The 23,853-nt window shown below is 34.2% G+C and overlaps 1 protein-coding gene across 3 annotated transcripts in view; it reads left to right on the forward strand.

Annotated features, from left to right (window-relative positions):
- Positions 1-2,299: 2,299 nt before the first annotated feature.
- Positions 2,300-23,853, forward strand: part of LOC128192547 (uncharacterized) — a 36,916-nt gene continuing 15,362 nt past the window's right edge. Inside the window, exons 1-18 of one of the 3 annotated variants that reach the window (XR_008244555.1) lie at positions 2,300-3,813; positions 4,057-4,189; positions 4,617-4,735; positions 5,240-5,435; positions 5,646-5,788; positions 6,507-6,666; positions 7,055-7,243; positions 7,714-7,842; positions 7,964-8,058; positions 8,946-9,136; positions 11,272-11,379; positions 11,609-11,839; positions 12,565-12,695; positions 13,049-13,198; positions 14,620-14,784; positions 15,752-15,910; positions 16,281-16,381; positions 16,529-17,137. Coding sequence is in view for 2 of the 3 variants with exons in the window: in XM_052865316.1 (XP_052721276.1) it covers positions 2,856-3,813; positions 4,057-4,189; positions 4,617-4,735; positions 5,240-5,435; positions 5,646-5,788; positions 6,507-6,666; positions 7,055-7,243; positions 7,714-7,842; positions 7,964-8,058; positions 8,946-9,136; positions 11,272-11,379; positions 11,609-11,839; positions 12,565-12,695; positions 13,049-13,198; positions 14,620-14,784; positions 15,752-15,910; positions 16,281-16,381; positions 16,529-16,794 (3,624 nt within the window). In the remaining variant the exon portion in view is untranslated. Of the gene's footprint in view, positions 3,814-4,056; positions 4,190-4,616; positions 4,736-5,239; positions 5,436-5,645; positions 5,789-6,506; positions 6,667-7,054; positions 7,244-7,713; positions 7,843-7,963; positions 8,059-8,945; positions 9,137-11,271; positions 11,380-11,608; positions 11,840-12,564; positions 12,696-13,048; positions 13,199-14,619; positions 14,785-15,751; positions 15,911-16,280; positions 16,382-16,528; positions 17,871-23,853 lie in introns of those variants that run through there. The other 2 variants (XM_052865316.1, XM_052865317.1) reach the window with 2 other exon arrangements.

The raw sequence follows: 23,853 nt of genomic DNA on the forward strand, positions 1-23,853 counted from the left end.
TTATCCCTGTAGCAAAATTTAAACCTCACTTAAGACCCAAGTGGACACCTGAAGTCAAACACCTTCACGACCGAGAGCGCCAAATGCGAAATATCTGGTTAATCGAGGGTCGTCCCAGAGGCATGGTACACGACTCCTACAAGAACTACAAAAAAAGCTAAACGCGAATTCCGAAATGAACTTAATGCTGAACACGAGAAATACATGACATCGGTATTCCACGATATTGATCAAGCTTCCGAGTGTGATATGCGGCTCTTTTGGAAGCTTGTTAAACGCCAAACATTTTCGCATAACACAGAAGACCAAATCACCAAATCTGGTGCTAGCGCGCGTTATTCAATTTTTATGCACACACCGTTGCAGTTATGAGACCACTTCTTTCAAAAAATAATGATTAAATGCTTATAAATATTTATGTATGGTGTTTAACATAAATATACAGAAGACATTGCATTGAGTATATAGAAACATACATATATATACTAATTAAATGTTGATGTCTGTCATAGTTCTTTCAATCATTCAACTCTTTTCTTCTTGTATATGTTTGTTATATGTACAATCTTCATGTTGCCCCTTGAGGGCCCTTAATTGGTAAATAAAGAAATTGACATTTTAAGTTAAAGGATGCCGTGAGCATTTTGGCAGCATTCTACATCACAAAAGTTGTACCTTTTGTAATACTAATCATATACAGTACCGATCAGACCCAACTAAACCCCGGGTTTACTTTGGGTTTACTTTTTGAAAAGGGTCCACTCGGGGTTTACTTTGGGTTTACTCGGGGTTTACTTTGGGTTGAGGTCAACTATACACACTGAAGTGTGAAGCAGGCCCGTCTTTTATATTACCATCCTACTGCCTGTGATTCCTGTCCCTTGTATATTCCGAATACACATGTAGCGTCTGCTTTCAGGGTATACTTCTGATCGGGGTTTACTCTCTGTGTCCACTCTGGGTTTACCTGGGGTTTACTCTGGGTCCACTCTAGTAAACCCAGAGTAAACCCAGAAAGTAAACCCAGGGTTTAGTTGGGGTTTACTTTCTGTTAGGTTGGGTCTGATCGGTACTGTATATTATTATTATTCATTTATTGACAATTACCATGTCGGCATACAGTCATGAATATGAGTTACATAAAATTATATAGCTACATGTATTTAAATGGGATGCCATAGATTTTGTGAAGACTAAATACTTTTGAATGTTGTGAATTAATGTCGATAAAAAACCCTCAGGAAGTCTGTATTCATGCATGTATTTTTGTGTAGTTTGTTCCTGCTTCACGGAAATAGTTGAAATGTTACATATTGACAGCACAGGTGCTTGTGGACTGGACCGTGCACTACCACCCCCCCCCCCCCCACCATTTCTTTTTTTTTTTATATTTCTTTTATTAATTATCGTTAACAACCCTTTATATAACTTTCAAAATGGTTCGAACAATCATGGTAGTTGATATTTATTATGATAAAATGACAGGTAGTGGGTATTTTCCTTATAGCCGAGATCAAATTAAATATTATAAGGGGTTGTTAACGATAATTAATTAAAGAAATAAAAAAAATGAAAAAAAAAATAGAAAGGGGGGGGGGGGGTGGTAGTGCACGGTCAATTTCACAAGCACCTGTGATTGACAGTTTCAATAGTTTTATCAGTGATCAGCCTTACAAAACGGGGGCAGGGGCAACAAGAGAGACGTGTACACCCCCTACTAACTGACAAACATTTTTTTTTTTTTTACAAAAATGAAGACTGAACAGATTGCGATTTTTGGGAGTTGATTTTAATCAACTCTCCTATGCAGTTACTCAGACAAACCGAAAGTGAAACAGTGTTTGGACCTCAGCACAAATCATTGCTGCTGACAAGACTTAGTTCTTGAAAATAATTGATGAATTCTATGTAATGTATGCTAAAGCATTGTTTTTCAAGGAAACTTATTTATAAACACCTTGAAAATAGTCAGATTTTAAATGGTACGAACAATTTAAATATTTTTTATAGTCGTATATATTCCTACGCCAGAGTTCAATATAGTCTCATTCAACTCGACGCTCGGCTGTAAATCCTTGTCGGAGATTTACGGTGTCAGCCGAGCGTTTGGTTGAAAGAGACTAGAGTTAAATATTTCTTGGATCCATACAATTTTCGAGAAATATATTTCTATCACTGATACATAGTTTGATTGAATTAATTTTATCTTTAAATATTATTTAACATTATTCATATGAGGTTTCTCGACATTCTTGTCGAAAAAGTCCAAAAATTCATATTATAAAAATGTGCGTAATTCAAATTAGAAAATACATGTACTTGTCATAGAAAATAAAAAAAATATTTTAAAATAAATAAATAAACATCGACAAAATCAACTCCCGTCAGTTCTTCAGTACTTTGATTTTTCTTGTAACTTATATTACAGTGAACATAACTTAAGGAATGAAAAACCTTTATTCCCAACATTTTGCATTTGCCGCGTAAAGCTATAGCCTGGTTCCCGAGGCCTTGCACCATCGGAAGGTCTCGGGAACCAGTTTACGTAAAGCTAATGCTATGCATTCGGCAACTTCCAGCCATATACATTTGCTAATGATATAGCCACGCGAGGAACTCCGAGAGGTTCCTATGTTTACGGAAAGCGAAAGTAGAACTATAATCAACTATTTCGACATGTTGTGAAATAAGATTGTTGCATTTGAATTGCAAGAGCGTGAATGTCAAGGCATTTCTAACAACCGTTTGAAGATATATATATGGATGCAAACATTTCTGCAAAATAAAACAAACAAAAGTGAAGCAAAACGACAATATTAACTATTATTCGGGCTGCGCTAGAGGCTAGGCTAAAAATGGAAGACGACACGACAGGTCTTCATACATTGATATCACAACGTCAAAAAAGACCGTCCTACTCTAGAGCCATCTCACAGGAATTCAGCCGGAAAAGTGAGGCGGTGGTGGTACCACGTAAGAGAAACAGGAGAAAATCCGAGAAGATTCGAAGTCATTCCCTGATAGACTCTGCTGTCCCTCAGCACTCTCACAGCAGCGGGGCAGAACCTGAAACAGGACAGTCCACAGAGGGCCAGTTTCCTGTTTATGATACGAATGATGGTGAGGAATCTGATGAAAGTGAATACTTTTCTGCTGAGGAAAATTCAGATTCTCTTGAGTGTGTACATCAGGAGAATGCTCCATCATGCTCTAGCTCAGCTTCATCTAATGATGATGAAATACCTCAGATTACTCATCAAAATTGTGACAATCTGTCCCCTGTAACACTTGACACTTATGATGGAAATTTGAAACATAGAAGGGCTCCAAGCAAGAAGCAAAAAAGAAAGAGGAGGCTATTATATGGTAGTTATAATTTGTTTAGAGAACTTCCCTTTTACAATGATGAGATTGTGAATGAGTTTAAAGATGTGCATATCAACAAACCAGTGCCAACATTATCAGCCCTGTGTGTCAGAGCATTAGTGACAAAGAAAAAAAGTTTGGCCAGACACCCAATAGTCCCACATGTAATAAGACAAGACATTGGCAATGCAGCTGCTTTTTATAAAGAAAAAGTGGAATGGATTAAAACATATTTGGCCAAATTTGAAAAAGAAAAATATTCTCGTTTCCAGGAAGTTCTTACTAGATCGGTGTGGAATATTGAACCATGGGCTCTAAATGATACAAGAGCATTTCAAAGAAATAATCCTGCAGCAGACAAGAAAATCAGCTGTTTGCCTGCCACACCCCTCTGTGGTTTCGAGTATCATGACGCTGAATTTTATTATCCAAGTCATATAATGATAGGTAAGAGTTCTTGGTTACATTGACATTACATGGAAACCAATTTAAATGGATGATGAATAATTATTCTGATTTATTTCCTTTTTCTCTATTGTCTTGGATATAAAACATACTATCATGGAGTTTCTATACAAGTCTAATTTTAATAAGAATGATACAAGACACAGATGATCTATCCACTATATTTTATAGCAAAAATTATGTAGAATTAATTAACAGTAGACTTTACATTGCTTTATTTTGTAGCTTTGAGTTGCTTATTGCATTTAACAATACCCTTTCCTGATCCAAGCAAAGGCAAGCATCGACAACGGAAACTGGAAGGCTCAGCTCCATATGACAGGGCTGTAAAGAATGCAACAGCATCACTTCACAAGAGGTAACTGCTTTTGACCAGTATTTAACATGAAAGTATAATAATGGGGATATATGGTATGATACATATATGTCTATTTAGCAATACTTATTATTTATTACAAGATGTTTACTGTAGTTTTATACATTTAAGTAAGTATCAAATTTGTTGCTAAAACACTATCACTAATTTAAGAATACATGTGCAGTGGTTGCATCAATTAATAATTGATAATGTAAATGTATTTCACAATGAAATCCAAAACAATTGATGCTCAAATAATACATGCAATGATAAAACTAAACAATATGTGTAAATCTAAAGTTTGAATATGTTCAGACATGTATTTTTTCTTCTTATCCTGACCAGACTACACACTAATTTATTCCAAAATTCATCTTATTAAAAAAAAAATTGTGCATTACTGAATTTAATTTTACTCTAATTCCAGTTACCCTAAACTGATGGGACGGTTTTATGACAAGACCATGCCCTACGTCTACTGGGCTAGAGGTGATGTTAACCGGGCAAAAGAGAGCTTTATCCAGCTAATACACACCTGTGAAAAATGTAAGAGAGAGAGAGAGAGAGAGATGAAGCTAAACTTAAGAGCTAAAGAGTTAAAATTTAAATGATTAAAATCTGATACACGGTAAAAATGATTTATGCTTTATGAATGGCAAAGCAATTTTTTTCATAAAACGTACACTGTCCCAAGTTAATATGATAAACATTGTAGTTTTATTAGTGGACACACAAAAAAAATTCTTAAAATCTTATTTGTATTTTACTCCTTGAAAATAAGTAGCATTATTCTGAAATAAATCAAAAAATGTATATAAGTTTGTACAATTGTAAATTGAAGCTGTTTAATACATTGAACATAATTGGGTCATATTGTGACATAGGCAAGGTATGTAATGCAATGTAGAGAAATTTGTTTAGTTATAATCAAGAAAAGCATTATAACCAGATTAAATTATTGTATATATATATAATGAAAGGCAGTTTGTTGTGACCTTATATTATATGATACATGTATATTTATTTGTTTTTGATTTATATTTCTTGCAGCGCGACATAAAGCTCTATACATGTATGAGATTCAGAGAATGCTGCATTTTTTTGATGATGCATCACAGCTGACCTTTGACCTTTCAATGTCTGACATGTCTGATGTATTCAATGAGCCATATTACAGCCAAGAAAAGGTTGCTCAACTGATCTGTAAACAGATATCTCTCCTAAAAGCCAACCTGTGTGATCAAGGGTAAGCTAAATTACATGTAGTATAGATACCTGAATGTGCTTCTTTACTTATATGAAGAGTTAGTTTGGCACTTAACCAATCAGTCAGCAAATATGTTCTCAAATCTGGCCGTTACAGTATGGTCTGTCTATAGGTAAGTGGTTGAAAAAAGCTCACATAGCCACTGGGATGCAGATTATAAAAAAACAAGCTTACTTTATTTCTCTATAGGTTGATGACTGTGGAAAAAGCTCACATGGCCACTGAGAGGTGGTCCCATTGTATGAGAGCTCCCCCTGTTGGAGAGGGATGGTCCCGGGACACCTTCTTCTTGATGGATTCTTTGCTCTGTTTCCATGCACACACTTACTTTGGTATGTTAAAGTAATTAGTGAAATGTGATTTAAAATTGTGACATGTTTATTAATACTGTAACATTTGCAATTAGCATTTTTTCATGTTATACTATAGCATTTCTGTTCTTACCAATTTTCATTCAATATTCATCTTATTACCAGTAATTGATAGTTTTGCTCGATTATCAGCCTGTTTTTCACCATGCTTCCTTATCAGAAACCCGCTGGTAAATATTACCAGTACATATGATAACTGACCAAGGTCCAACTAGCTGAAATTTTCCAGCTCTCATGAATAATTCATGCACTATTTTGATTGGCTACTTCAAACTTTTGTGAAGGAGGCAATTATTACTAATTATGTCAATGCAATGTATGATCTAATAACACTGACATGTTTTCATTGTTTTCATAGTATTATTATTTTCACCCCCACCCCCCACCCCCTTAAAAAAGATAAAGGGTTTTTCCCTTTTAACAATGATTTGAGAAAAATATATCTGTAGGACATAGCCAACAAGAAAACTGTAATGAGTTGGGTCATAGTCAGTCAGCCTATGTAAAACTTACTATGGTTTTCTACAGTGCTTATGCTTTTAAGCCATCATCATCTTCTTCTTCTTCTTCTGTTCTAAATCTAGCACTGTTGATGTATGCTTTATTATGAAGCATTTCCACCATTTTTAGTCTTTTTATATGCGAATTCTGCTTTAGCAACTCTGATCACATTTTTCAGAACTTGGAATTGATTGGATCCAGCATGCCATAGAAAAGCTAGAGCCTCTTTGTAAGGCTTCTAATGCAGACCTGTATATATTTCTCTCCATGATGTATGCAATGCAGAAGCAAAATACAAAATGTAAAAAGACCTTCAAGTACTTTGAAAGTCTAGAAAGGTTTGTTGATGAAGTATTGTTCGATTTAGAAACAAACAACCACTCGATCGTACTAGTTTATTGGAACACAATTGGTCGGACTTAGTACTGGTTATCGATCTGACCGACAAATGAACTGTTCAGCTTAGACAATAGCAATCAGTTTTACTGACAAATCAACTGACAAACTAACAGAACACTGACAAATTAATTGTTATTCAATAACCTAAAGAAACACTAGTGATTGGCAGGACTCATTAAGAAAATGACATTTCAGGATTGTCCCCTATACTGTACAAGTATATTCTTATTAAAATGTTACACACTGTTACAGCTTTCAAATGCTGTTTAGTGGCCTTAAATATTGGTTTGTTTAACTGTATGTGTTTTTGTTCTCCTCATTTTCTAGATCTTATTTACGTAATGTTGACAAAGACAAGGTAGGGCATTGTCCCTGGCAGACTCTCCTGGAATCAGTGAAGAACTCAGTAGCAGTCCGGCCCCTTAAAGTTCTTTGGAGAACTCAGATTAATCCCCCAAGACTCTCCCATGAGCGTTTGGATTGGCCGACTGAAAATAATCCATTCATTGAAAACTGGTACATACATGAAATGCTTGGATGATTTTTTTTTTATAACTAAGTGCTGAGGGATTAATATTAAGATTCTTTATCAATAAATTCCAAAATGTACTGTTCTTAATAATTTCTTTCAATAAATGTATCCAGATGTCCTTACACACTATTATATACTTCTAAAGCAGAAATATTCGTTGAGGATTTAATTTAGTTATTTTTGTTGGCAGTAATAATCAACGAAATTAAATCGAAGACGAATTTTTTAACCAACGTTTTCCTAAATACATAATTAATACATGATACATTTGAAAGATTTAGATGTGCCGAAATGAATCCCCACAAAATTTTATTCGGTTTAAAAACAACGAAATTTTAACCCAATGAATATTATGTACTTCTTCAGTATTTTCAAAAAGAATGCAGCCCAAAAACTTTGTCACATTCTGTTAGATAGGTATATGTAACTTTTTATATTGCTGTCATTCCTTTAGCAACCCCTCAGAGGCAGATATCAGTTGTCGTGACCTTGACCTTTACATAACTCCTGAAGGTCATCTTACAGGCAATTTACAGATGACTCTTCCACCAATACAATCAGTTCTACTGAACCCTTACACTGGGTAAGCTCTAATCATTGCTATGTTTACATTGCTCCTAATATGGGTAATATGCATGGTGTTGCTAATAACAGAACATAAACGTTTGCCCTATTTTACAAACAACTGTCTCTTTCCCTTTCAGAACCATAGCACAACTGCCAGCTGTGTACTCAGTGACCTCTCTTGGCAGCTTTCACTCTGTCCAGTGTTTTATGCATGGAAGATATTCACATACATGTAAATACCTTCGTAAAGTTTAAGAGATTTAAATTTGGCTTTAATGATTTTTGGGAGTTGATTTTAATCAACTCTCCTATGCAGTTACTCAGACAAACCAAAAGTGAAACAGTGTTTGGACCTCAGCACAAATCATTGCTGCTGACAAGACTTAGTTCTTAAAAATCATTGATAAATTTGATGTAATGTATGCTAAAGCATTGTTTTTCAAGGAAACTTATTTATAAATACCTTGAAAATAGTCAAATTTTAAATGGTACGAACAATTTAAATATTTTTTTTAGTCGTATGTATTCCTACGCTAGAGTTCAATATAGTCTCGTTCGACTCGACGCTCGGCTGTCTCCGTTAATCCTTGTCGGAGATTTACAGTGTCAGACGAGCGTTTGGTTGAACGAGACTAGATTTAAATATTGCTTGGATCCATACAATTTTCGAGAAATATTTCTATTACTGAAACATACTTTGATTGAATTAATTTTATCTTTAAATATTATTTAACATGATTCATATGAGGGTTTCTCGACATTCTTGTCGATAAAGTCCAAAAATTCAAAAAAATTCATATTATACAAATGTGCATAATTCAAATTAGAAACTACATGTACTTGTCATGCAAAATAACATATCATTGATTTTAGAATAAATAGACATTGGCAAAATCAACTCCCGTCAGTTCTTCAGTACTTTGATTTTTAATTTATCCCAGAATTTAATTTTACTTGGTATTTACGCATTTTGATGGCACAAACAAAGACAGTCATCAATATATGAATACATGTATACATAAACGATTAAATTGTACTGCCATTCATCTCTTGCATTATTATACTGTCAGTATTACAGCCAAAATACTATAGTACATACTCTTAAATTTTTGGACACAGTCAGTCCTGTGATCCCCACACCCATGGAGATTTATCGTGGCCAGAATGGATGTGTTGTCAGCATGATTTTCCCTGGTAAACATCAGCACCCTGGGCCCGTCAAGCACCTATTGAAAGTCTTCTGGCAAGGTCCAGATGGGAGGCGGGCAAGACTTAATCTGGCTCTCAGAATCAGAGATCATATATACCAGGTAATACTATATCTTATTGTTGCTAAATGGTCAATGACAACATACTGTTGATGTTATATGGTCAATGACAACGTCTTGTTGGTGTTATATGGTCAATGACAATATCTTGTTGATGTGTAATAGTTTGAGCTATATGGACCATGGATATGGGCCTGGGTAGCTTATTGGTAAAGCTCCTGACTAGAGTTGCTTGGGTCTTGGGTTCAGTTCCTGGTCCAGCTATATATTTTCATTGAATTTATATGCTCATTCCTCCTTTCTTACTACAAATGTTATTTCATCAATGACAACATCTTGTTGGTGTTATATGGTCAATGACAACATCTTGTTGGTGTTATATGGTCATTGACAACATATTGTTGGTGTTATATGGTCAATGACAATATCTTGTTGGTGTTATATGGTCAATGACAACATCTTGTTGGTGTTATATGGTCAATGACAACATCTTGTTGGTGTTATATGGTCATTGACAACATATTGTTGGTGTTATATGGTCAATGACAATATCTTGTTGGTGTTATATGGTCAATGACAACATCTTGTTGGTGTTATATGGTCAATGACAACATCTTGTTGGTGTTATATGGTCAATGACAATATCTTGTTGATGTTATATGGTCAATGACAATATCTTGTTGATGTTATATGGTCAATGACAACATATTGTTAATGTGTAGTAGTTTGAGCCATATGCACCATGGATATTGCTGGAGTTTGGGTTCAATTCCTGGTCCAGCTATATATTTTCATTGAATTTATATGCGCATTCCTCCTTTCTTACTACAAATGTTGTATTATCAATGACAACATCTTGTTGGCGTTACATATGTATATGGTCAATGACAACGTATTGTTGATGTTATATGGTTCATAACAACATATTAGGGCTTTAGTGGCGACAAGTTTCTATCTCTTACCAGTTTTGAGATTTTAGGCCTCAAATTTGAAAAAAGGGGGGATGAAAAAACAAAAAAGCTCAGAAAAGTTTTTTAATGTTATAAAACGCAAAGATATTGTTTAGATAGACGTAATTAAGATATATTCCAAGTTTCAATGAAAAGTATTGAGTACTTCCGGTTTTATGAGCCGATGAAAATTGTCTATGGGAGTTTCTATGTTAAATTAAATTCACGCGTGTAACGTTTTCCCAAACAGTTTTCAAGTAAATATTTTTATATTTTGTATTTGCAATCAGGGACCTAGTGCGCAGACCGGAAAAGGTCTTGGGAAAAAAGTTCCAAAAAATAAGAGATCTGTAGGGGTCAATATAAAATACAGCCGTTTAGCTGTAACTTTTTTATTAGTCATCCGATTTTCAAAATCTGTTCGGTTAATAGTTCAAAATAAAGAGTACAATTTAAAAATTATGGTCCGAGGGGGCACTTTTTGACTCCTTATAAGGGTTTAAAGGGCCTGAAAATGATAACTTTATCACATTTCAAAAAAATTAAATTTCAAGAGTTATCTCGCTTTGCTTAATGAATTATTGGCATAAGAGCTATTGGCCTACCAAAAGTCTTGAATCATAGTTGAGTTCTTTCTTACATATGAATTTTAAGAACTTTTTTTTCAAGAAATAAATGATGTAGTTGGATAAAAAATTCTGGAGTTGTCTTTCCTTGGGCATTTAATTTCTTAAATGTTAATGTCTGGGTATATGTTCCTGATATTTAGTCTCATTTTATAATATACAGATTTTGAGAGAAAATATAATAAATTTGAATAAGGGGTTTTAAGAGCTGTCGAAAAGCCCTTCCTTTTTGTTGGAGACAAAAACAGGTCAAGTTGTTAATGTTATTTGGTCATTGACAACATATTTTTGATGTTATACCATCAAGGACAACATATTTTTGATATTTTATGTTTAATGACAACATCTTGTTGATGTTATATGGTCAATGACAACGTATTGTTGAAGTTTTATGTTCAATGTTAACATTTTATTAGCCTACTGACAATCACAGCTTTAAAGTTATTGCTCCTCCTAATGCATTTTAAACTGTCAATGATGTTCTGAAATGGTATGTTTGATAAATGTCATATTGGGTCAAATTTGATCTTTCTTCATGTTTGTAGTCTAAATAAGTCATGCTAAGATTAATTATTGGAAGTAATAAATCCCCTGATTATAGGCAGCAAAGAAGCAAGTGAGGTTGCTGAGTATGGATGAAGAGATGAAGACCTGTATGCTGGAGATCCTCAGGCTCTGCTACCTCAAAGACTATCTCATCCCATCAACGGTAAATGCATGATTTAAAATCAAACAAAGCAGCTTTAAATAGGGGGCAAGAAATTAACAACAAATAATGGAACTTGTACATGTACATGTATAACAAAGATATAGCTTTATCAGATGTTCCAGATTTAAGCTCAAGTATTATTATAGTATATGCCCATGCACTTGTTGCATTCTCAATCAGCTGAGTACAAATGTTTGTCTATATATAAATACCATACACTTTTACTTAGGACAAAAAAGAGCAGTTATACGAGACCGTGGAGAAAGCCTACCAGGAAAATAAGCAGAGGCAGCTTAAGCACAAAGATGGTGCCTCCATCTCTCTCAATCCTGCCAAAATTTTCCAAGAACACTTTATGAAGCCCCCCATCTTGAATATCCTTCGTCCCCCAGTGGTGTTTGGAACCGATATATTTTTCAGATTTAAAGTTAATGAAGATCCATGCAGGAACTATTTTGTGGTGAGAACTGTTGAAACAATATTATTAATGCATAGAATTTTTATGTGATAAACTTGCTGTGTCTTAATGTCCTAACAATTTCAAACTCAGTTACAGTCTTACTAAAATAAGCCCCACCCCTTTCTGCTATCTGTCAATAGTAAGAAAAGGGGGCATGATTTTAATCAGACTAAGTATTCTAAAGAGTGTATATAAATATCAGATTAGATGTGACAGTGCATGCAAGTACCTTTATTAGATTAAAATGATAATAAGGGTAATTGATGGTTTAATAATACTTTTTTTGCCTCTGACTAGAATGACACAATGTCATTAAATAAAATACTTCACATGAATGCTGTCTACGGTTTTGTAGACTGCAAGCGGCAAATTATTATGTGACAACATGGCAGTTGTTATATATCTTTATAGTATTTCTTTCTTCGCTTTCATAACATTTAACATCATTTGTCTTTTACACAAAAAAACTTAGTACCATTATCAGTTTGATTACAGAAGGTCTACGAAAATATATCAGGATGTTTCCGTCCACAGAGACTTTGCTGTTTTTTGCTTTCTATAAATTTAAAAACTCTACAAATTTCCATAGACAGTCAGTAAAAAACCTAATAAGTAATAATGTTGCTTATTAAAATATAACTTAAATTTTATAAAGCCTGTGTAAATCAAAGATCGGATTCTATTTGTTGCCAGCCATGACATTAATTCCTTTTTTCTTCCAATAGGTTATTCATACCGAGACCCGTACTGAATTTAAAAATCCAAAAATTCAAGAGAGACATACGATTGATCACCCATCCTATTTCTCCAATGGAATTTCCAAATCTGCAGAAGGTTTTTATTATTTAAATACAGTGTAAGTATTATATTTCAATGTAAGTTTGATATAGGAAACAAAAGCTACCAAATGTATTCAACTGTTGAAGACTCAGTGAGGATAATGTGGCCACCATTTTACAGAATTTTTCTATGATCTATGAGGAGTTTAATGAATTTAATCAAAATATACGCTGTAGAATTAAAACACTGATCTATCAGACTGTAAGAGAAATTCAGATCAAGGAGAAATTCATGACCGTTGTCCCAATATGGTATAAATGATCAGTGAGGTCATTGAGAAATCGACTAAATCTGGGACAATGAATTGACTTCATGTTGTCTGTGATGGTGTGTAGTCTTACTAAAGGGAGAATTCGCTTAACTTTGCAGCAGTCATGAACCAAACACAGTGTGTGTAGTCAACAGACATCTAGTGATGACGGATCAAGTGGATACAGCCATCTTACAACCAATCAAGGAAGATGCACATATTCCGATTGTTATTGGAAAATCCCTGTTTGCCATCAGCCATTTACAATAGTAGGTGTTCTTTTAACTATATCTACTAGTGTGCATTTATTAATATTTACACCTACCGATTATGATTCCCTGTATTTCTTGCGGAAACCAGAGACATAAATAAAATAATGTTATCTATGTCTCTGCAGAAACTTATAGTTAATTCATAGCTCTATAGAACAGCTGTAGAAACTGACAGAACTGAAATCTACAGGCCCCGTTTATTGATTGGTCGAAACCTACAGCGACCTAGTAAGAAAAGTCATGGGTTCCACGAAATACCTGGTAATCATGATAATGTCAGACTCAAACTCCCATAGGACATGATTTGGCTGTTTCTTCTAGCTAATGTACTGATGTACATTATAATTTACTGAATTTTACTTACCGGTACCTTTTACAGCCAATTTATTAATTTGTTTGAGGAAAGATGTAAATATAAACAATAAAATGCTTTCTTTGATGATTCATTCGGGTAATGAAGGTAGAGATCATTGCAGAAAAAGTTTACATAACTTACAAACACGGATTAAGTATTTTTTTTGCAATGTTGCCATCTTCATATCCCGAATGAATCACCAAAAAAAGCATTTTATTGCTATTGATCTCCAGCGCTAGCAACAACGTCAGTCTTTTTCACTGGAATGCGCATGCTCGACTCCAATATACATGTACAGTACACTCTAGATTCACAATTCTAAATTGAGACCCTACTCCAGCACAATTCCAGTACACCACTGTGCCTTCTTATTGTTAATTAATTGATTCAGAAATTTTCATAAGTGTTTTAGAAATCAGCTTCTGTGTTTTTAATTATGATGGCTACAGCGCTAGCTCACCCATCTTTTTTAAAAGATAAGCTTGTTATTTAAATAAATCTATAATGGTAAGTATTTTGATTTGGGATATGAGATAAAGTTGTAATTTTGTGACACAAAAAAAACTTTCCCAAAATAATGAATCCAAAAATTTAGATAGAGCATTTTTTTAGCTTAAAATTTAATATAAATAGAGTTGAAATTGCAGTAAGAGTTATCTCTCTTGTCACCACAATTTCGTAGTGAGACTAGGTTTAAAGATATAGCGTACCACTTGTTGACTATTCAAAAGAAGAAATTGTTCACTATTTATCGAGTAAGGTGACTCATTAAAGTGTTTACTGAATTTATGAATCTAAGAATTATAGACAAACTACACACATTTATAATATAAACATTATTTTATTATGATGCTTCTATAGTAAAAAAAAACCGTGACATATTCACTATCTGAAGGAAACATTTGATTATACCAAGTAAAAAGATAAGTCAAGGAAGATATGTGCAGCAATTTTCAGTACCAGTAAATGAATTAAAAAAATGCAGCTAATATTAAAAGGTATAAGGTATTTAGTTATAGTTAATGTTTTCCCATGATTCCATGCAGTCTTCTCTCCATTTTAGCCTCTACAGAATTAATGATCAGATTGAGTCGTTCGCGGAACATCTGGACCAGATTCACCGTCTAACCTTCCTGGGGGACATGCTCGTTATGGTTACTGTCTCGGGGTATCTGCTGTTTGTGGACAGCCAAACACTACTGCCCATCAGGGTGACTGTACATCCCAGGTAAATACTGTACGCAAATCCCAGGTAAATACTGTACCCAAATCCCAGGTAAATACTGTACCCAAATCCCAGGTAAATAGTATACCTAAATCCCAGGTAAATAGTATACCTAATTCCCAGGTAAACAGTGTACACAAATCCCAGGTAAACAGTGAACACAAATCCCAGGTTAATGCGCAAACAAATCCCAGGTTAATGTGTATACACAAATCCCAGGTTAATGTGTTACCAAATCCCAGGTAAACGTGTACAAAAACCCAGGTAAATAGTGTACACAAATCCCAGGTAAACAGTGTACACAAATTCCAGATAAACAGTGTACACAAATCCCAGGTGAACAGTGTACACAGATCCCAGGTAAATACTGTACGCAAATCCCAGGTAAACAGTGTACACATATCCTAAGTATATACTGTACACAAAACTGTACACACAATTATCAGAGCAACCATCTGTCAAAGGTAATTGTCTACATAAATCCCAAGTGGATAATGTGCACAAACACCGGTGTATACATGCACTATACACAAAACTATCACATTCATAAAAGTGTGCTACAGCGTGTATAAAAAGTTAATTCAAATCTTAAAATCTGCATATGTATAATCTCTCTTCTTTGGGCTCTACATGCAGGTTTCATAAATGTCTGTTCTCAGATAAGTGCACTGAGATTTGAACCCATCTTTGACAAACTCACATCGACATTAAAAAGACTAAACAATTCTGTCAATTGCTTATAGCAGTACAAGTAAAAGTTGATGCATGGTCTTTCAAAGATATGAAAAGTGAGGAAAAAATGCATATCACAGAGTTTGAATTTCATTGATATTTCTTTCATGAGAAATTAAAAATTTTTTGGAAAAGTATAATAAAATGAAAGGCACCGTAAAATGAATAACCTATAAACCTAGTATGCATGTATATACCTGTAGGAAAGAAAATTATACCACATCAAATGTTTTTATAGGGCATTTGCTCTCATTTTGGAGAACCTGTACATTTATGAGGTGTCCAACTACCTCAAAGTTCAGGGAGAGAAGTCCTTCAGAGACGCCAACAATTGCGAGTTTGTCAGGGCAGCCATACTTTTGGATAACAAACTGGTCATCATTAAAACTGACCCAGAGTAAGTGGGATGGAATTAAAGTCTGATCTTCATAACCTGTCAAGACTCAACATTTTTAGATCAGCCAATAAAGACAAAGATAATAGAGTAAAACATGGTTTTACATGAAACAGTCATAACTTGTTCATACTGAATAAGTGAAGTAAGTTTCATTCCCCAAATCTTAAAAATGTATTAATTATCAGATATAATTTATTGATTCTATAACAAATCAGTCAGTTTGTATCCTTGGTGCATCATTATAACTTTGTTTTACTGCCTTATTTTGCACAGACATAAACATTAAGACATGTTCCTTCAGAATCTGTTATTTTAGGGTACCACCCTGCTTGCAGCTTCATTATCTGTGGTGCATTGTTTTTTGTTTCAGAGCATGTGGTATGGAGGCTGAGGACCGGTCAACCGTCACCGTGACCTCTGCCGTGTCACTGTCAGGTCAACCCAAGGACGTCTGCTTCCTCAGCGAGTCAGGTGAGTGGTCAGTTAGAGAGAGCGTGGGTGTGACACCATGACTGGGCATGCTCTGAATGCTTATACTTCACAACTAATACTGATCCCTATGGCGAGTAGGAAAAGATTTTTTAATGCATTTTTTGAAACCACTGGTTTCTGTTGTAGCGGGCTACCTAGTTTCTGCCTCAATCTTCAACAGCACAGGAAAATTTTACCGAGAAAATCTGTACCATTTCGATCATTGTGGTCAATTACTAGGGGTCCTTCTGTCCCTAGGGCGTGGACCTAGGTCAATGTATCCTGTATATCTCCCCGGGGACCCGGATCTGTCTGCTAGATACAGCGACCTATGTGGGCAGGAAGGCTGGCATGTCTACATGAGGGACGGCCATGATGGAATCATCTGTGTGTATCTCAGGCAAAGTTTATAACAGAGAGACATCTTGATTATTTGTGTGTATCTAGTCACGATTTATGACAGAGAGACATTTAGATTATTAGTGCTTTTCTAGGCAAGATGTATAACAGAGAAACATTTTGATCATTTGTTTGTATCAAGGCAAGATTTATAACACAGAGACATTCAGATCATTTGTGTGTATCTAGCCAAAGTTTATAACAGAGAGATATTTTGATCTCCTGTGTGTATCTAGGCAAGGTTTATAACAGACATATATAAAAGAGAAAGATATTTGCAAGAGTAAATGTGAAAGAAATGGTTGTGTTTGGTTTGCATTTTTATAGTTGCACTGCTTGTCCTATTGATGCACCTAGGTACATTACTGGTACACAATGTAATATCTGTAAATACTGTACTCAGTGTACATAGTACACAATGTAATATCTATCAATCCCATACTCAGTGTACATAGGTACACAATGTAATATCTGTATATACTGTACTCAATTTCTTATAAGATATCAAAGTACTGAAAGTACTGAAAAGCGCTAACCTAGCTTGGTTCTAAGAAAATTTACTGTGTGCAAGCGTAGGCGGAAATGAGCCTTATTGAAATTTTGGTTTATGTTTAATGAATATCAATTTAAAGTATCGAAGGCCAGATTTCTTTAAATAAATGTTACTTTCTGAAGATGATGTGTTCGATGTATTCATTCGCAGTAATATAACAAAACTACGAATTCGCAAAAAGATATGTTAAAATCACAAATTATACCTTTTGAACAGTAATTTATCACAGTTTTTGACATTTTCTTGCAAAAAATCGATTTTATTTTTCTATATTTTAGCTTCTGAATACGCACGATATTTTTTCATCACTGCGTAGCATCCCGTGCTGATGTACGTAAGCCCCGCAAACCAATCGTATCCACTCGGCCATTTCTGTCACCCAGATAACTGGTTCCCTATACCTCTTACCAGTTTAAATGATGTATATTTCTGCTCATAGAGGGCAGTTATTCCTTGCACCGGAAATAGAAGTCTAACGACAATAAAGCGCTGAGCTATGCTTAGCGCTTTAATAAGATATACATGTACATGTAGAGGTCAAATCTCAGACTTGAGGCTAAGTATTGACTTGAGGAAAGTTGGTGACGGTGGGGCCAGGTTCTTTTAACAACAAAGCAAAAAAACAACAACATCAAACAAACAAACAATAAACAAAGCAAACCCCCCCCCCAAAAAAAAAAACCCAAAAAAAAAACAAAAAAAAAACAATTAAAAAAACTAAAAAAAACAACAACCAACAAACAAAAACAAACAAAAAACCCTTAAAGTGTGCACGCGGGCCAAAATACTATAGATCAGGTCATTTAAAAAAATAACGAAATTTTAATTACTTGTCAGCTAGATCTTTTCTTTAAATTTGGAATGAAAGTATTGTTATATGGGTGTGAAAAGTGGGGCTATAAAAATGCAGAAATTATAGTTATTCATGATTATGAATGATATGATAATAATGAATTTTGAAAACCAACTTTTGGATGAGAAAATTACTTGAGTATTTTGTACCCATTCATTCATTATATCATTATTCCCTCCTCAATCATATGAGATTGCATTCTGAGAGTATTGCATAAGCAATACACGTCCCCTACCGGTTTGAGGAAATTGTGAAAACAATGCACTGTTATGCAGAATATCGAACCCGAACATTGAAAATTTGGAATATAAAAAAGTAATTTTCTCGAAAATATGTCAACCAGACGCTACAAAAGTGTAAACTTGATCTGTAGTTTGACATTTTGAAGCTGTTCCGCAAATTTTATATTATTCCTTAAACGCATAAAGAAAAAAAGTGTGGAAAACTGAAGTGGGACAGACATACGGACGGACAGACGGACTGACGGACAGACAGACGGACGCAGAGGAAACCTATAGTCCCCTCCGGTGAAAACCGGTAGGGGACTAATAATAGGTAGTCACAACACAAAACACAATTCTTTTTGTTACAGATAACTTTAATGACTATATACTTTCAGTCATGGATATACAGGATTTACCCGAATTGTGTTTTATGTGTTCATACACAACCTACATGTATATTGAAAATAATTGATTTTGTATATTAACATTTTGGAGTCTGCATGAAAACAAATACTAGTAACACGTATCCTTTTTAATTATCAATCAATAGTTCAATGGATTTATTGATCAATCCGCTATGCTACTTCTTCTGAAATTTCTTTAAAACTGCTTGGTCCGGATTTATATCAAATTATGTGTACGCTTTTAAACGACGATTATGCTAAGTATGTGTATATTAATAGACATTGCAGTACATGTAGTTCATACACTTTACATAAAAAGAACAGAATGATGAAACGCGCCAATTTAAATATATCTTTTCTCGTAATAACGAGATAATTAACTGTAATAACGAGATCTCTTTTCTCGAAATAACGAGATAATTAACTCGTAATAACGAGATCTGTTCTCGTAATTACGAGATAAAAATATTTTTCTAACTGGCCCTATTCGTCTTTCGTAGTTTTGACAAAAAAAGGGAGGAAAAAATGAAAAAGGGAGGAACAAATGTGTTTGCCTTCAGAAGAATAAATATGATTGTGTCCCAGTATATTTTTTAAATTGAAGTTGGTCCAAATAAAATGTTATTTTGATTAATATTTTCTTCAATATTCTATGGATTCTAAAGTTATATTGAGTAATAATTGTTAGAAGATAGAAGTTAGAAGATTAGAAGATAAAATCTTCCTCTGCGTTCTGTAGAAAGTTGACTTGAACCTGAAGATAGGCCATTTAGATTTGAATTTTTAATATATTTCAACTTAAACAGTTTATATATTTTTCAGACTTTTGATTCTGCTGTAAACTTAAAACCATAATTAGCTTACCTATCTAGTCTATATTCTTTAAATACTGCTGATCGATCTCATTTAATTGATTATACATCCAAATAAAAAGTTTATAATTCTTTACTTGAATGTTTTAATCATGCGTGTACGTGTATTGGTTGATTCATACACAAGATTTTATGTAATCATCTATATATTTTTTCAAAATATTCTATTGGTCTTTTTATTTATTTTTACTGATATAGGCAAAATAAATGGTTTTTTAGCTCACCGAGACGAAGTCAAGGAGAGCTTATGCTATACCCTCGGCGTCGGCGTCGGCGGTGGCGTCGGCGTCGGCGTCCGGACCTGGTTAAAGTTTTTGTTGCAGGTCCTGTATCTAAGCTATTATTTGTCCTATCTTCACCAAACTTGCATGGATGATGCATCTGGACCTACTTATGGACTTGAAAGACTTGGATGCTGAATCTGGGTCCTAAATTTCAGATGCTGGAGGAGGTTAAGGTGTTGGACCAGGTTAAAGTTTTTGTTGCAGGTGCCCTTTGATAGCAATATCTTAGTTACTGCTCGTCCGTACTTCACCAAACTTGCATGGATGGTGTGCCTTATGATACTGATGCACCAGACAGGCTTGAGTGCTGAATCTGAGCTATAGGTTTCGGATGCTGGAGGAGGTTAAGGTTTTTGGAGCAGGTTAAAGTTTTTGTTGCGGGTGCCCATTGATTGCAATATCTAAGTTACTACTGGTCCTAACTTCACCAAACTTGTATGGATGATGCGTCTTATGATACTGATGCACCTGACAAGCTTAAATGCTGAATCTGAGCAATAGGTTTCGGATGCTGGAAGAGGTTAAGGTTTTTAGAGCTGGTTAAAGTTTTTGTTGCAGGTGCCCTCTGATGATTATATCTTAGTTACTACTGGTCCTAACTTCACTAAACTTGTATGGATGGTGCGTCTTATAATACTGATGCACCTGACAAGCTTGAAGCAATAGGTTTCGGATGCTGGAGGAGGTTAAGGTTTTAAGAGCTGGTTAAATAAAGTTTTTGAAACAGGTGCCCTCTGATGATGATATCTTAGTTATTACTTGTCCTTACTTCACCAGACTTCTATGGATGGTGTGTCTTATGATACTGATGCACCTGACAGGCTTGAATGCTGAGTCTGGTTTCGGATGCTGGATAAAGTTAAGTTTTTAGGAACTGGTCACATGTTTAATAGATGATAGTACTATTTCAAACTTGCATAGTTGATTTAACTGTAATGTGAATGAATCGCAGAGGTAGCTTCAGATGCAGAGCTTGATCTCCGTTATCAAGGATGCTAAAAAATAAATCTTAGTTATTACAGGTCCTAACTTCACCAAACTTGAATGGATGGTGTGTCTTATGATACAGATGCACCTGACAGGCATGGATGCTGAATCTGAGCCATAGGTTGCGGATGCTGGAGGAAGTTAAAGTTTTAATTGCTAGTGCCCTCTGATGATGATATCTTAGTTATTACTGGTCCAAACTTCACCAAACTTGCATGGATGATGCGTCTTATGATACCAATGCACCTGATGGGCTTGAATGCTGAATCTGAGCCATAGGTTTCGGATGCTGGATGAGGTTTAGTTTTTTGGAACAGGTCACATGTTTTATAGATGATAGCTTGCATAGTTGATTTAACTTTATTATAAATTAAATGCAGAGGTTGCTTCAGATGCAGAGCCTGATCTCCATTATCAAGGATGCTAAAGAAATCTCCTACCTCACTCAAACCAGCTCGATAAATAGATGTGTTTGTTGATAAATGATATAACATGATTCCTATGATATAGTATTGTATGATATGAAACAATATTGTTTGATATGATACAATATGATATCTTATGTTATATTATAAAAAGTTATACGATAAGATATGATATTGTATCAATTTTTTTTATATTTTATATGATATTGTATCATGATATTGTTATGTATAGTATTGTATATTATGATACAATATTGTATAATATTATATTGTATTTTTAATTTATTATTTTATCACATGATACAATTACATAAGATATTGCAAAATATTATATTGTATCCTATGATACAATATTGTATATTCTATAATATTGTATCATACAATATTGTATAATATGAAATTGGTTTTAGTAGTATAGAATTATATCACATAAAATTGTATAATATGATATTGTAATATTATATAATATTGTATCATACGATATTGTATGATATGATATTGGTTTATATGATATATTATCATATCACATGAAATTGTATTACATGATATTGTAATATATATTATTGTGTCATATGATACAATATGTATAATATAATAATGTATTTTATAATATTTTACTTTATCACATAATATTGTATCATTTGATAAGATACAATGTTGGAATCAAATTATATTGTATTATATGATATAATATCATATAATGTATCAAATATGTTTCAGTGTCATTCAATACAATATCATACTATATTAAACAAAAAAGTTTTTGTTGATAGCAATATCTAAGTTACTACTGGTCCTAACTTCACCGAACTTGTATGAATGATGCGTCTTATGATACTAATACACCTGACAAGCTTGAATGCTGAATATGAGCAATAGGTTTCGGATGCTGGAAGAGGTTAAGGTTTTTAGAGCTGGTTAAAGTTTTTGTTGCAGTTGCCCTCTGATGATTATATCTTAGTTACTACTGGTCCTAACTTCACCAAACTTGTATGGATGGTGCGTCTTATGATACTGATGCACCTGACAAGCTTGAATGCTGAATCTGAGCAATAGGTTTCGGATGCTGGAGGAGGTTAAGGTTTTAAAAGCTGGTTAAATAAAGTTTTTGAAACAGGTGCCCTCTGATGATGATATCTTAGTTATTACTTGTCCTTACTTCACCAGACTTCCATGGATGGTGTGTCTTATGATACTGATGCACCATACAGGCTTGAATGCTGAGTGTGAGCCATAGGTTTCGGATGCTGGATAAAGTTATTTTTTTTGGAACAGGTCACAAGTTTGATAGATGATAGTACTATTTCAAACTTGCATAGTTGATTTAACTGTAATATGAATGAATCGCAGAGGTAACTTCAGATGCAGAGCTTGATCTCCATTATCAAGGATGCTAAAAAATAAATCTTAGTTATTACAGGTCCTAACTTCACCAAACTTGAATGTATGGTGTGTCTTATGATACAGATGCACCTGACAGGCATGGATGCTGAATCTGAGCTATAGGTTGCGGATGCTGGAGGAAGTAAAGGTTTTAATTGCTATTGCCCTCTGATGATGATATCTTAGTTATTACTGGTCCAAACTTCACCAAACTTGCATGGATGATGGGTCTTATGATACCAATGCACCTGATGGGCTTGAATGCTGAATCTCAGCCATAGGTTTCGGATGCTGGATGAGGTTAGTTTTTTGGAACAGTTCACATGTTTTATAGATGAAAGCTTGCATAGTTGATTAAACTTTATTATGAATTAAACGCAGAGGTTGCTTCAGATGCAGAGCCTGATCTCCATTATCAAGGCGCTAAAGAAATCTCCTACCTCACTCAAACCAGCTTGATAGATAGATGTGTTTGTTGATAAATGATATAACATGATTCCTATGATATTGTATGATATGAAACAATATTGTTTGATATGATACAATATGATATCATATGTTATATTATAAAAAGTTATACGATATGATATGATATTGTATCAATTTTTTTTATATTTTATATGATATGATATTGTATCATGATATTGTTATGTATAGTATTGTATATTATGATACAATATTGTATAATATTATATTGTATTTTTAATTTATTATTTTATTACATGGTACAATTACATAAGATATTGCAAAATATTATATTGTATCCTATGATACAATATTGTATATTCTATAATATTGTATCATACAATATTATATAAATAGTGCCTGTTTGGGAGGGTAACAGTTGAAATTGACACCCCGAGAAAACCATTGTCAACCGACGCGAAGCGGAGGTTGACAATGGTTTTCGAGGGGTGTCAATTTCAACTGTTATCCTCCCAAACAGGCACTATTTATTTTGTTATACTGAATGTCTTTTTTAAAATTTTTAAGAAAATTTTACTGCTTTTATATAGGAATAACGTGAATTCTACAGCGAACCGTACGCGCATAATTTTCGCGCATGTAACATTTTTTAATGTTACCCG

The sequence above is a fragment of the Crassostrea angulata genome, chromosome 7, assembly GCF_025612915.1.
Source record: "Crassostrea angulata isolate pt1a10 chromosome 7, ASM2561291v2, whole genome shotgun sequence".
Taxonomy (NCBI): Eukaryota; Metazoa; Mollusca; class Bivalvia; order Ostreida; family Ostreidae; genus Magallana; species Magallana angulata.